At 36.3% G+C, this 14,058-nt stretch overlaps 1 protein-coding gene across 1 annotated transcript; it reads left to right on the plus strand.

The window, feature by feature from the left end:
• The first annotated feature begins 12,771 nt into the window (after nt 1-12,771).
• Nucleotides 12,772-13,814, plus strand: LOC111921900 (uncharacterized mitochondrial protein AtMg00810-like). Its single transcript, XM_023917470.1, has 3 exons — nt 12,772-12,916; nt 13,300-13,653; nt 13,753-13,814. The coding sequence occupies exons 1-3, from the start codon at nt 12,772-12,774 to the stop codon at nt 13,812-13,814; spliced, it is 561 nt and encodes a 186-aa protein (XP_023773238.1).
• Nucleotides 13,815-14,058: the final 244 nt, after the last annotated feature.

Here is a 14,058-nt window from a genome sequence, read left to right on the forward strand (position 1 = left end):
TGTAGTTATCGATTAGGGTTCCTTGAAGTGGTAGCTTTGATTGCCAGTTGAGGAGTCGTAGTTGTTGATTGACACTACAATCGAGAGGAGTTGCAGTTCTCGAACAAGTTAGTGTGAGGATCGATTTGGAAGAAATTGTACTACAGATCTAATTGCTTCACCTTTGCGATTTCATAAATGTGTTTTAGGGTTGACGTAGTTGTCCATCGACGCTATAATCGAGGGCTTTCGATTTGTATTTATGGGTGCAAGTGTTGAATTTTTATTGACTTACTACCGGTGGTCCAGGTATTCCTTCGCCAACTGGGATGGCGAGATGGACTGTCGCCGCCACAGGCCGACGGCTCGACGCATTATAATTTCCTTTAGGGACGTCATTTGAGTAAAATCCAAACCTCAACAAAAAAATAGGAACAATAATAAGAAAAACCGTAAATCCTTAATTACAAGAGTAATAAATTAAAGGAGGATGATAAGAGAGTTATGTATGTGCTTGTTCTAGAGTGTGAACGAATCAAAAAATCGATGCGATAACTGGTGGAAACAAGGGACAAGAGAATGAGCGGGCTTTTTGATTATTGGGATTTCATTTCCCTCCTTAGGTATACCGAAATGCTATACAGATGGAGACACGCCTTTCATTAAAATATTATAAAACGACAGGCTTAGAAGACAAACTATTTATAAAAGGTGCCCTCCGTGTAATTTTACCTAAATTTTAGGGCATGCGAAAATGCGTATTGTAAATCACCACGTGTCATGGTTCGCGCGTCATTAAAGGGTTATTTTCTAGTAGTGATATATATATATATATATATATATATATATATATATATATATATATATATATATATATATATACTCCCTTGGTAAAAGAAAGAGAAATCATGATTTCTTTTTTTAGTTTTTAAAAGCAAGAGACATGTTTTTGTAGTTTTGAAAGCAACACGAAAAATACTGAAAACACAATGAAATAAATGTCTTTTTTGTAGCATAAATCTAGATTGAATTACTTGATTCAGTGATGTTTTCCTCCTTCTCGCTGAATGTGACAACCCAAAATTTTATTTTCTATACAACCACTCACTTCAACAAAAGTCAGAACTGTGCTTGCTAACATTCAAGCTTTTTGGAATAAGTTTGAGTGTTTTAAACTTAGTGCTTGAGAGGATATCAAGAGAGAGGATACCCTAGGGTTTATTATGTAGCAATAAGTGCCCAAAACGTCAATAGTTTGGAGTTTACGGTCCAAAATGTTATTGAGACCATAAACCCTCAAGACTATATAAGTAAGACTTAGCCATTTTGGTTCATTTCTTCCATTTCAACTAGAGAAAACCCGATTTCTCTCTCAAGGATCTTCAACCGTTCATACCAAATTGTAAGTACTTCAACCCTAGAGTGTATTAAAGTGTATTAAATGCCTAGATAACATGGAAATCATCCAAATATCCCAAGGAAAAGGTGTTCACGGCCCAAGATCCTCTTGGATCGTGAACACTAAAAATAAGGCCAAAGTGTTCCCTATGTCCCTTTAGACCTTGGAATCAAACATAGACACTACCCTTGACATGTTTAGACCTTAGGAGTAACAAGAAAACACACAAAGATCACAAAGAACAAGGTGCTTACGGCCCAAGAATCTTCTTGGACCATAGACCCTAAAAAGGGTGCTAAAGTGTCCCTATTCTCTTGCCAAACTAGGGAAACAAACCAAGAACCATCCATTGATATGTTTAGCACATGAAAACCACCAAAATGTCCCACTTATATGTTTTTACGGTTTGGGCAGCTCCCAAAACCGTAAACACCCCAAAGAGGGTTATGATGCCCCAAATTCTTTCCTTAAGCCTAGAAACTAGCCTAGACCTTTACCTCGAAGTGTTTAAGAGTTGAGAACATCATTTGACCATAAACCATTTGGTTTTACGACCTTAAACTCAAAGACAAATGGTCTAAAAACCATAAACCCCATAAAGGGGTGATATGTTGCCCTAACTACAACCGTAAACTCAATTGTAGTTGGTTACAAAACCATAAACACCCTTAGATGCCATTTCACTTCCCTTTGTTGAAGCTCATGTGATTCCAACACTTAACCAAGGTGTTTCCTAGTCCCGGAATGTGTTTCCTTTCATATAGTTGTTTATAAACACTATATTCATGTCAATATGTGTCCTTATATGTCATTTAGGACTTGTTGTGTCTCGAGACTTCATTCGTGGAACTTCTCATCCGTACGCACATACCCGTTTGAATCACCCACATCAGGTGAGTTCATACCCCATAATGAATCTTTTAACTATTTTAAGTGTTTTAAGGGGGGAATAAAAGTTGAACACAATGATAATTGTGTAAATGTTTGTTATAAATATCTTTCAAAATGTTACTTATGTTATTTATAAGTTGTCAAAACATTTCCAAACTCTTTTAAAGGTTATGTTACTTTATAGTTATACAAAACTCTGTTTTTAAAGTACAAGCATAACTTAGTAGAGAAACGAGTCTTTTTAGTAACAGTTCTAGTAGAGCATTAGTAAACTATTATAGGTATACTTTAGGAGAATGCTATTCATTACTTCTAGTACAATGAAGCACACAAAGAGTCTGTCCAGTTCATGAGTCTATACTAATGCAATACGTTTAGATAGATACACTTACATGAATACGCTTACATAGATACGATTTCAATATACGATAAGAGAACAGAACATAGTAAAGTGCTGTAGCATGGAACGTTTTCAGGATCTAACTATACCAATGAATCACAACGCATTTTTATAGTTATATTGGGTATACATGATCATAGTAATTGATGAGGTAAGTTAGACTTAAAAGTCATATAGTCGGGCTTGGAACAAGGTTACTTTCAAAATAGTCGAGTCTTGGTAGAATGCTACTTTTAAAAGTTAGGACCATAATGCTAATCTTATGATTCCTTAATGTATACACTATAGGATACATATATACTAATAGATTCCGACAGCTAATAGCATGTGTGCTCTTCGCTTCATTTCCTGTTCTCGTTGGAATGTGAGCTTGGAACGAGTTCACCCAATCTATTATCTACCCGAATCTATATATATTTATGCTTAGTATACATTAAGTCATCATAAGGGTACCAGGCATGGATCAAGTTATAGGACACAGAGTCAATGCACAACTTTTCTAATACAAAGCATACTTTTCAAATTCAGTACTTTTGGTAAACAAAACTAGAAATTTCCCAGATACGGGCTTAATCCATTTTTATTAAGCCAATATACAATTAAAGACTTTAGGTGAATAACTCTATAACACCTTAGTTTATACACCATGTTTATATATATAACTAATACCCAATAGATAGTTAAATGTGTGTTTTCCGCCTTACTTCCTGTCCTCGTTGGGTTGTGGACTTAGGGCAGACTCACCCAATTAACTTTCTACCCGATATCAGAGTATATATACCAGTATAAACAAAGCTATTATAAAAGTAGTCACTGTGGTCAATATTTTACTATAAGAAATATAGGTTTTCTTAAAAGAACTTTTCATTAAATATAAAGGAACCATTACAAATAACTCCATGAGTAACAATTGAATACACCAGGGTTATATATGACAACGATCTAACAACCAATTGAATGTGTGCTATCCGCCTTACTTTCTGTTCCCCGTTGGGTTGTGAGCTTAGGGCAGATGCACACAATCGATTGTTTGTTTACTCTGAGTATATATGGCCTGTACTCACTTAGTACCCATAGAAGGGCTTGTAGTGTCATTTTACTTAACTTTCATTCAAGTAGGAAATATAGGATTTTCTAGAGGAACAGGCGAACCTTTCAAAACAGAACTTACAGCTTACATCACTTTTACATATACATTTTCCACAACGGTTTACAACTTACTCACATCACTTAAATCTTATGAACTCACCAGCTTAATTGCTGATAAACTCTTTCAAATAACTTGCATTCTCAGGAGACTATTAGATAGGTGCTCATGCTGGGGATTCAGAAGATGGAGCATTATAGCTTCAAGTTTTGTTTTGTTATTTGTTGATGACTTCTATGTTTTGTGAACACACACATTGTAAACACATTCATTCTAAATGAAATGGTTGTTCATTACTTGCTTACCATATACATATCTCGTGATACTAAACATGATGTCAGCCGCCCCCAAACGTTTCCGCCGTTCCAGTTTTGGGGTGTGACAGATTGGTATCAGAGCATTGTTTATAGTTAACTAAGTATATCAACCGATAAAAGATATATGTCTATGAATACAATGGGGCTTAAGTTCTCTGGATAATGTTATATTTTAGAGTATAACTACAAGTTATAAAAATATACCTACTTGTTCATACATGTACATAATAGAACTAGTGTCATGAAGAGAACAAAACTAAAGTATTTAAGGGTTGGACACTGTCGTCAAGCTGAACAGTTATGTAATCATAGCTAGGATCAATATAGCCTGATCAACTATATTCATTCAAGATGTGACCAACATGTGTTTGGGAATGATGTGGTGTTGCAACAGGGTTAAAACTTACCGGAACACCAGTCAAGAGAACGCCAGAACAAGTACAGTTAGAGTTAGAGTACTATGGGAGTATTCTATGATACTATAGCACGATAACGAGTTTAGAACATACTAAGTACATTACGTGAGAATACTATAGGAGTATTTTAGTCCATATAAATAACTTATGTGATAACTTAAAGGACCCTTGCGGATAGGTCTATAATCTTACAGGGTATATTCCTAAAGTTTTATATATAATCAAGATCTTATAGACATAGAATTTGTGACCAACGCTTCGCTATCCATTCCTTTTAAGGAAGTAGTGTTGAGGTGGGATCAATTATTCGAAGGTCTATTAGATCTTCACTTTATATACAAACTTGTGAACCTTGTACAATTATTGGAGGATTCTGTAAGGATCACCCCATAAAGTTACCTTAAAGCTCATAGGTTCTTTAGTCGCTTTCATTCTCGCACGACAAGCCCAGATAGATGTAACCACTTCCTCATAGTATACAACAGAAGTGTCCAGGAGGAAAAAGGACAAGTTCATGAGAAGTTTTCAAGGAAGGACCAATCAGAGTAATCAAAATGTCTTACACGTCACACTAATAAATATTAATCCTGTTAATTGGTCGAGCGAGTGGAAACACTGCTCACATTACATGTGTCAGGATTATTTTCTTGCATGCAGCTACAAACAATTATTCAGGAAACAAATATTCATTCGAGGATAGTTATTTCAAATTCATAGAGTTTATTAGGTATAGACTCGTTTATGAATTTTTTCTAGAACCCTATGGAAGTCAGGACCCGATACATCCAAAACTAGGATAACCTTGTCTTTTCAGCTTTCGACTTGTGTCCATTGCTATAGACTTATTCCGTCTCATCTTTGTTTCCTTTTAGCAAAGATGCATCCTCACAGATCACCCAGACACGCTACCCCGATAACTCCAATACCTTCTCCACAAATCGATGCAGTAACTCTGAACCCTGCAGTGGCCGCGGCTGTGGCAACAACCATGGCTCAGTATCACCCCAGCAGTATAGGTGGAGGTGAAACACCTACTGATTCTACTCAAGGTGAAGTCCCGGTGCGCCAGGGAGAGTTCTCCTACAAGGACTTCACCAGATGCCAACCATTGTCCTTCAAAGGGACTGAAGGAGTCATTGCCCTAATGTAATGTTTCGAGAAAACAGAGTCAGTTTTCGAAATCTGTTTAAGCCCAGAAGGAAGCAAAGTGAAGTTTGCTGCCTCCACCTTCTCTGGCAAGGCCCTAACATGGTGGAATAGCCATGTTAAGTCACTGAACCTAGAAGTGGCTAACTCAATAGGTTGGGAAAACCTAAAAGAGTTAATGCGGGAGGAATACTGCCCGTTAGGCTAGATTCAAAAACTGGAACAAGAGCTGTGGGATATCACTATGGTCGGCTCAGACATAGTGACCTACACTGACCGGTTCAACGAACTACCAGCTCTATGCCCCAGGATGATTACCTCAGAGAGCAAGAAGATAGAAAAGTACATTTGGGGTCTGACTGCTCCGACCCAAGGAAATGTGTTGTCTTCTAGCCCAGCCATGTTTGATAGTGCTAAACGCTTGGCTCAGCGACTCATCGATCATGGAGTCCGCCACAACATGAAAATCCTTATTCCTGAGCCATCGAGGGAAGAGGGCAATAATCAGAAGTCGGGGAACAAGAGGAAGAAGAAGCAAACAAAACAAGACACCACGCAAAAGTAACGAGCAAGTACTATGTACGCCGCTACGAGGCCTACTGCTTTAGCACCTACCAGTCGTTATGTTGGAAACTTTCCGAAGTGTGGAAAGTGCAACTTTCACCACCCCAGAGTATGCCAGGAAATGCAGTGTCAGAACTGTCGCAGAAAGGGACACACAGTCCGTTACTACAGGGCACCAGCTCCACAAATCTCCCAAGTCCTCGGAGCTGAAGAAAACCAAGACTGCTATGGTTGTGGTGAGAATGGACACCGACAGAGGGACTGCCCAATAATGAAGAACTCAGGAGCGGATGGATGTATTCTGATGATCACCGCAGGAGAATCTACCCCGGAGTCGTCGACGAGTAGTGGTACGTTTTCAAAATAGTAATTACTTTTAAAAATTTAATTATATTCATATAAAATTAAAATTTGGGGATGACATTTAAAAGTAACTATAACAACTCACATGTTAAAATAGGTCGTAATATTCAAGAGAATTAAAAGATCCTTTAGAGAAGCTATTATGGCTCACCATATACATCAGAGTTGTGCGCAACTAAGATGTTGCAGACTTAGAGTAAGTGACTCTTCTTAGGTCCCCTTTCCTTAATTGGTTGAGGATTTGAGGTAGAGATACTCAGTCGAAGGCCTGGCTCATCTTAATTATCCGTAACTTGTATATGACGGGTGATGGTAGTGGTAGCATGGGGGATCATGGAATAAAAGTATCCCTTCAGTTAGTAAATCACTTTTATTTGTATGTATCCACACATAGCGGTACGATACATATGAGTGTTAACTTCAAATAGAAAACAGGAAACACGAGAACAGTTACAAAGAGTACATAGTTGAACATACTAGGAGTACAGTATCGAGCATGCCAGGGATACATCGTCGTTTATCAGACGTTTCTTTCATTTGACCAAAACATTGTTCTGTATAGAGTCCGTTGTATTCTTTCATCATGAATTGGCGTGGTCCTCACCATATTGAGTTTGTATGTTTCTATCGCCTCGATCGGCAAGTTCTCGAAACTTTCATCATTCGTATCGAAAGTCTGAACTGAATCAAAATTTTATCTTTCGCATTCTAAAACCCCAAAAGTACTAGTGTGAAGAGTACTTTGTCCTCTGAAGCCTTATCGTCAGATGTTTGCAGACCGTCATGAAATACCACTCGTCCAGCAGACCATGTTCGAGCATAGAGGCTATGGACGAATACAACCCACCTAATATTATTTAGTGTATATGTGAAGGTGGTATATGATTATGATTACGTAGATCTAGTGTGTGTGTTTCCGCCCTATCTCCTGTCCTCGTTGGCTTGTGGACCTAGGGCAGAGTCGCACATCCGACCGTCTTACTAACCCAAATTATATACGACTTGTAAAGATCTGTGGGATGACCTTGAAACCAAATACTGGCAGAGGATGCTTCAAGTTAAAAATTCATTGTCAGTAATTTTAACAGTTACAAGATGTTGGATTCAAGGTCTGTCATGGAACAATACAATGAACTCATGAGGATTTAGGGACAATTTGAACAACACAAAATGCAAATGGATGAATCTATTTTTGTCTCAAGAGCTATTGACAAATTACCCCATCCTAGAAAGACTTTAAACACACACTGAAACACCATAAAGAAGATTTGTATCTAGTACAATTTGGAAGTCACTTGAGAATTGAAAAGGGGTCTTCGGGATCAAGAAAGTGGTAAGGAAAAAGAAAAGGAAGTTCTTGGAACTTTAGTGAACATGGTGGAAGATGACAACCATTAGAAAAATAACTAAGCAAAAAGAAAGAAAAAGGATGACCATTATAAGGATTCAAATATGAAAGAAAAACAAGTATGTTGGGATTGCATCAAACCCGGTTACATGAAATGAGATTGTCGTTTGAAGAAAAAAATGTTACAAACACTTCTTTACAAGGATCTAATGATCAAGGTCCAAAACCACAAGGTCAAAATATGATTTCTGAAAATACTACTATTGTTATTATATATCATGTAACACTTATTCCTGATTCATTCTATGTCACACCCCCGAACCAGACGGCGGAAACGTCCGGGGGCTGTCGTGACTCAATTGAATACCATAACATTGAATATATATGAAACATAACAACATTCGTCACCGTGCATTAATATATTACAACCAACAGTGTTTACATGTCATACATTGTTTAAACATTACATTCCCAAAAATTAAATTGTTTGATTCATACATAAATAAACTGCAACCGTCACTGAATATGATTTCCTTTGATTCACTGGTTCCCTGAGAATACAAGTATTTTGAAAAACGTCAACATATGAAATGTTGGTGAGTTCATAAGTAGTGGTTGAAATCGAATGTTTGTATTGTTTGAAAAACCGCCAGAAAATCCGATATTTTCTGAAAAGAAAAGCTTTTGAAAACGTTTGTGAAGATCCATAGGTATGCTTGTTTGTTTCTATACTTAAAAAAAATTTCATTTAAGTTGTATGCATTTCAAATCTGTATGTATTGAAAACCCTAGGAAAACCCGATGTTCTCCTAGTTCCTTGAATTGCATGAAGTTACATTGAAACCATTGCATAGCGTATAGTGTCAGTCCCAGGCGACGTTGGAAGGTTCTCGAGCAGGATTATTTACTACAAACCCGCGTTACACAAACGTCTAGTTTATAGTTATACTAACGACTCCGAAGGCGTCGTCAGTACTAATCGCGTTATCCAATCGCCCTGACTAGGTGTCGTCCCACATCCGAAGAGTAAGAGGACACGAAGGCCTCGATGACTCCATTAATCGGTTGGGGATAATATGCGTGCGAGGGGTCCCCGACCCGCCTCGTAAAATATGCAGACTTTTCTAGCAATACCAAGGACCCTTGGGGACCAGTGGTATACAAGCCATTGAAAGTCCCTCTACGTTGTGCCGAGTCGGTGAAACTCAACACTTCGTAGAAAATATGCGTCCTCGGGCCTTAAGATCAGGTCATTGGGCTAGCTAGGCCCAACAAGCAAGATTTTACACTTTTGGGGCCCGAAGATGGTGCGTAGACGTCTGTGCACACTCGTATGTAAGCTAAGTTCCCAAACGTTATTTATATGAATCGTAGTGTAGTAGTGTCGTAGTGTTAGTAGTTGTAGATTTCTATTGGTTCGAGACCGAACCAATTCGTTTAACGACTTTTGGTATTGTAATGTGTTGTATTTCGTCGATAGTCGCGATGCTATTATTTAATCAAATTGTGTATATTGAATTAGCCTTGAAATATTTCTGTTTTCAGCCCCTCATTATTTGTAAAATTTACATTTTCACCCCTTTTATTTAATATTTCCCTGTTTGGTCCTTAAATTAATTTCCTTGACATTTTAACACCAAAAATTATTGAAATTAATATTTTTCAGCATATTTTTCATAGAAAACAGTTTAAGTCCCTGAAAATGCAGTTTTCTTGGTTTTAATCCCTTCTTTTCGCAACTTTGACAATTTTGGCCCAAATTGGAAAATTTTTGCAACTTTGGTCCTTTTTAAATTTAAAAAGCATTTTAAACCTTTTAAAAGGATTTGGAACACTTATAGTCCACTGTTTTACAGAAAATCACAGTTTTGGCCCTCCAAAACAGAAAAATTTGCATAATGGGCCTCATTGGGCCAAAAATGTCATTTTTAGCCCATTAAGCTTGAAATTCATGTTTTTAATCCTCTCATTAAGTATAATTCCAGAAATAGTTTTATGGAAACTGTTTTGGCACACTTCATCCATCAGAATCTGTGAAATGTCAATTTGGGCCCTTAATTTTGTATTTTTCACATTTTTGGCCCAAAATTTGTGTTTTTAGCTTAAAGAAAATTGTTACTAAACCATTTAGCTATCTTTCTTGAAACACTTTGTATTTAGAAACATATTTGAAGCTAAAGTCATTTAACACAAGATATATCTCGGTTTTGAGGGGTTTTATGGCTAGATCCAACATTAAAACACATAAAAGCATACATATAAGCATGGAAATCATACAAGGCATACAAACACATATAGATCTACACTTTCACTTGTATTTCCCCCCCCCCCCCCCCCCACAAAACTCATAAAAACAGAAAATAGGGGGTATGAAGCTCACCTTAGGTGTGGGGCTCGGTTTTGCAAAGAAAATGGAAGGAAAATGAAGTGTTTTTGGCCTTAGCTCCCTTCCTTGGTAGATCTCGAGTTTGAGATGGTTCTAGGGTGCAAGATCACGATTTTTGCATGGATTAGGAAGAGATTTTTGATAAATAAGGAATACAAGTCATAGATACAAGCAAAACCTTACCTTAGATGATGATTTTTGTGGAAGAACTTCCTTGAATGCTTCCTATTTTTCGAGATTTTAGAGAGGGAAGAAGGGAGTGTTCTTGAGTGAATCTAGAGAGAGTTGAGATATTTTTGGGGTGTGTATGTGGGTATGGCCGAGAGTGAGAGAGAGAAGGGAAGAAGAGGTGATATTTGAGGTGATGTGCATGGAGAAATGAGATTAATGCATGGATATCCTATGGGTAAAGATGAGGTGGCAAGCAAATAGTCAACTCTTCCATTTCTCTTTGGGTTTGGGCCTTGGGCCGAGAATGTGAAAGGAAAAAGGAAAAATTTGGGCTTTTGCCCCTAAGCCCACTATTAGAGTTATTCTTAGGTATGTTTTAAGCTTAAAAGAATGTTGTAGGATTTTTTTATATTTTTATTGGACTAGTTTAGGTTATTCATGGCTCAAAGCTCTCAATTTATTTCATTCTAGGCCCAATATGGCTCAAAATGTTAAAATAAATAAGTGTGGGTCCAATTAGAGCCCAATTAGGGTTCTAAGCCCATGATAGTCTAATTGGAAGCTTATTGGTCCGTTTGGATCCAATAAGGAAGTTCTAGTCCAAAATAGACTTAACAAGAACTTCTAGGGTTTTCCAATTGTTTGATGACTACTTGTAGTACTTGTATGATGTATTTGATTGAAGTTTTTGATTCACATTTACTTGAATGTATAGATTACATAGCTCAAAATTTTCAGTTGTGACATTCTATGTTCAAGATGATGATCATTCATGGTAGATAGACTCACGGGCGACGAGTCATGTATGTAAAGATCATTCTTAGTTCAAGGATTATGAAGTAGTTAATGATGGATCGGTGCTGTACACAGGAGACCATAAAGCACCTGTGGTGGTTCGTGGATCTGTGCTTTTATGTCTTACTTTTGGAAAAACTTTTCTTCTTAAGAATGTTATTCATGTTCCTAAGATTATAAAGAACTTAGTTTTTGGTGGTGGAATTAATAGATGTAGATATATATAAACTAGTCTATGAATCTAATAAGTTTGTATTAACTAAGTGTGGTACATTTGTTGGGTTTGGGTATTATTGTAATGGTATGTTTAGATTGAATGTAAATAACAATAAAGTTGCAGATACTATATACATGACTTGTTCTAGTATTGATGATTCTTCTTTATGGTACCCTCGTTTAAGAAATGTACATTATAAAAGAATGCTTAAAATGTCTAAAAACGAATAATACCATCTTTTGATGTTAACATAGAAAAATGTAAAACATGCATGTTAACTAAGATAACTAGACAACCTTTTCCTAATGTTAAAAGGAATTACGTTATGCTTGAATTAATTCATAGTGATCTATGTGATTTTAATTCAACCCCATCCTTAGGAAATAAGAAAGACATATGTATTTCTATAGATGATTATTCTCGTTTTTGTTATTTATATTTGTTACATTCGAAAGATGAAGCACTTGATAATTTCAAAATTTATAAAAATGAAGCTAAATTGCAACAAAATGATTTAATCAAAAGACTTTGCACTATTTGTGGTGGAGAATATTATGATCCTAGTTATTTCCAATCTTTTGGTATTATACATGAAATAATTGCTCCATATACTCCTCAGTAAAATGGGATTTCTGAAAGGAAAAATAAAATTCTAAAGGAAATAGTGAACTTAGTGTTGTCTTAATCCAGTTTGAGAGATGGTTTATGGGATAAGCTATGCTAACTACATGTTATCTTCTAAATAGAGATCCAAAAAACGATCAAGGTAACCCCTATGAACTTGGGTACAAAAAGAAACCAAACTTACAATATCTTATAGTTTGGGGTTGTGTGAGGCTGAATGAACAAAAAATGAATACTTTGGGTGAAAGAGGTATTGATTGTATCTTTATTGGATATGTTGAGCATTCCAAGGCTTATAGGTTTTATGTTATATAACCTAATGCTTCTGTCTTATTTAAAATTGTTATAAAATTTAAAGATGCAATATTTAATGAAAATCGTTTTTCATCCATTCCTAGACCAAAATCCTTGGTGCCTAGTTCCAATGAAGACAAAGGAAAGTTAAATCATTCAGTAATGACTTTCAACTTTACCTAGTTGAGGGTTCTAGAGATGAAATTACAAATCAATATTCATATTGTTTTAGTGATGAAGAAGATCCTAAAACATTTGATGAAGCAACGAAATCTCAAGACATTGCTTTCTAGAAAGTACCAATAAATGATGAGATGGATTCCACCATGGGGAATAATACTTGGGTGTCGTTTGATCTTTTTCCTGGATGCAAACCTTTGGATTGCAGTGGGATATTCAAAAGCAAGATGAAAGTTGATGGATCAATTGACAAGTTTAAGTCTCAATTGGTTATTCAAGGTTTTAGACTAAAACCTGGCATTGACTATTTTGACACTTATGGTCCAGTCGCTCGTATATCCACCATTAGATAGCTGGTTACCTTAGCAAAAATTCATAATTTAGTGATTCACCAAATGGATGTGAAAACAACTTTCTTAAATGGTAATTTAGAGCAAGATGTGTATATGAGGCAACCTGAGGGATATATAATGCTTGGAAATAAGTATAAGTTGTACAAATTCGTTAAATCATTGTATAGGTTGAAGCAAGCACCAAAACAGTAGCATCAAAAATTTGATGAGTTGTCTTGTCTCATGGTTTCAAGCTGAATCAATCAGACAAGTGTGGATATAGAAAGTTTGATGAGTCTGGAAAAGAAGTGATCGTATGATTGTATGTAGATGATATGTTAATCTTTACTGCTGATCAAAGGCAAGTTGACATCACCAAAGAGTTTTTATCATCTCAGTTTTCCATGAAGGATATTGGGGAGGAAAAATTGATTCTTGGAATACGAATCAAGTGTAAACATCAAGGGATCCCAACTTCACAGTCTCATTACATCGATAAAGTTCTTGAGAAGTTCAATTATTCTGATTGTTCTCCTATGAGTACACCTTTTGATCCAAGTATGAAACTTATCCCAAACACCAGTGATGCAGTTTCACAACTTGACTATTCAAAGGTCATTGGGTGGTTGATGTATGTTATCAACAACACAAGGTCTGATATTGCATTTGTTGTAGGAAAGTTATGTAGGTTTACTAGCAATCCTAGTACTCATCACTAGCAAGTAATAATGAGAGTGCTAAGGTATCTTAAGAAAACAATGGAATTTGGTTTGACTTATGTAGGGTTTCCTTCGGTTATTGAAGAATATTTAGATGCTAGTTGGATCGCTAATGTTGCAGACTAATCTTCTACAAGTGGTTGGTTGCTTTTTCTTGGTGGAGGTTCCATTTCATGAGCTTCTAAGAAACAAGCATGCATCACAAATTTAATTATGGAATTTGAATTGGTATACCATGCAGATGCTGGAAAAGAAGCACAATGGTTAAGGGATTTTATCTATGAAATTCCTTTGTAGCCAAATCCTATATCACCAATTTCTATACATTGTGCTAGTGTTGTTACCTTGGCAAAAACATACAATCATTTTA

The sequence above is a fragment of the Lactuca sativa genome, chromosome 6 (genome assembly GCF_002870075.4).
Source record: "Lactuca sativa cultivar Salinas chromosome 6, Lsat_Salinas_v11, whole genome shotgun sequence".
NCBI classification, from domain to species: Eukaryota; Viridiplantae; Streptophyta; class Magnoliopsida; order Asterales; family Asteraceae; genus Lactuca; species Lactuca sativa.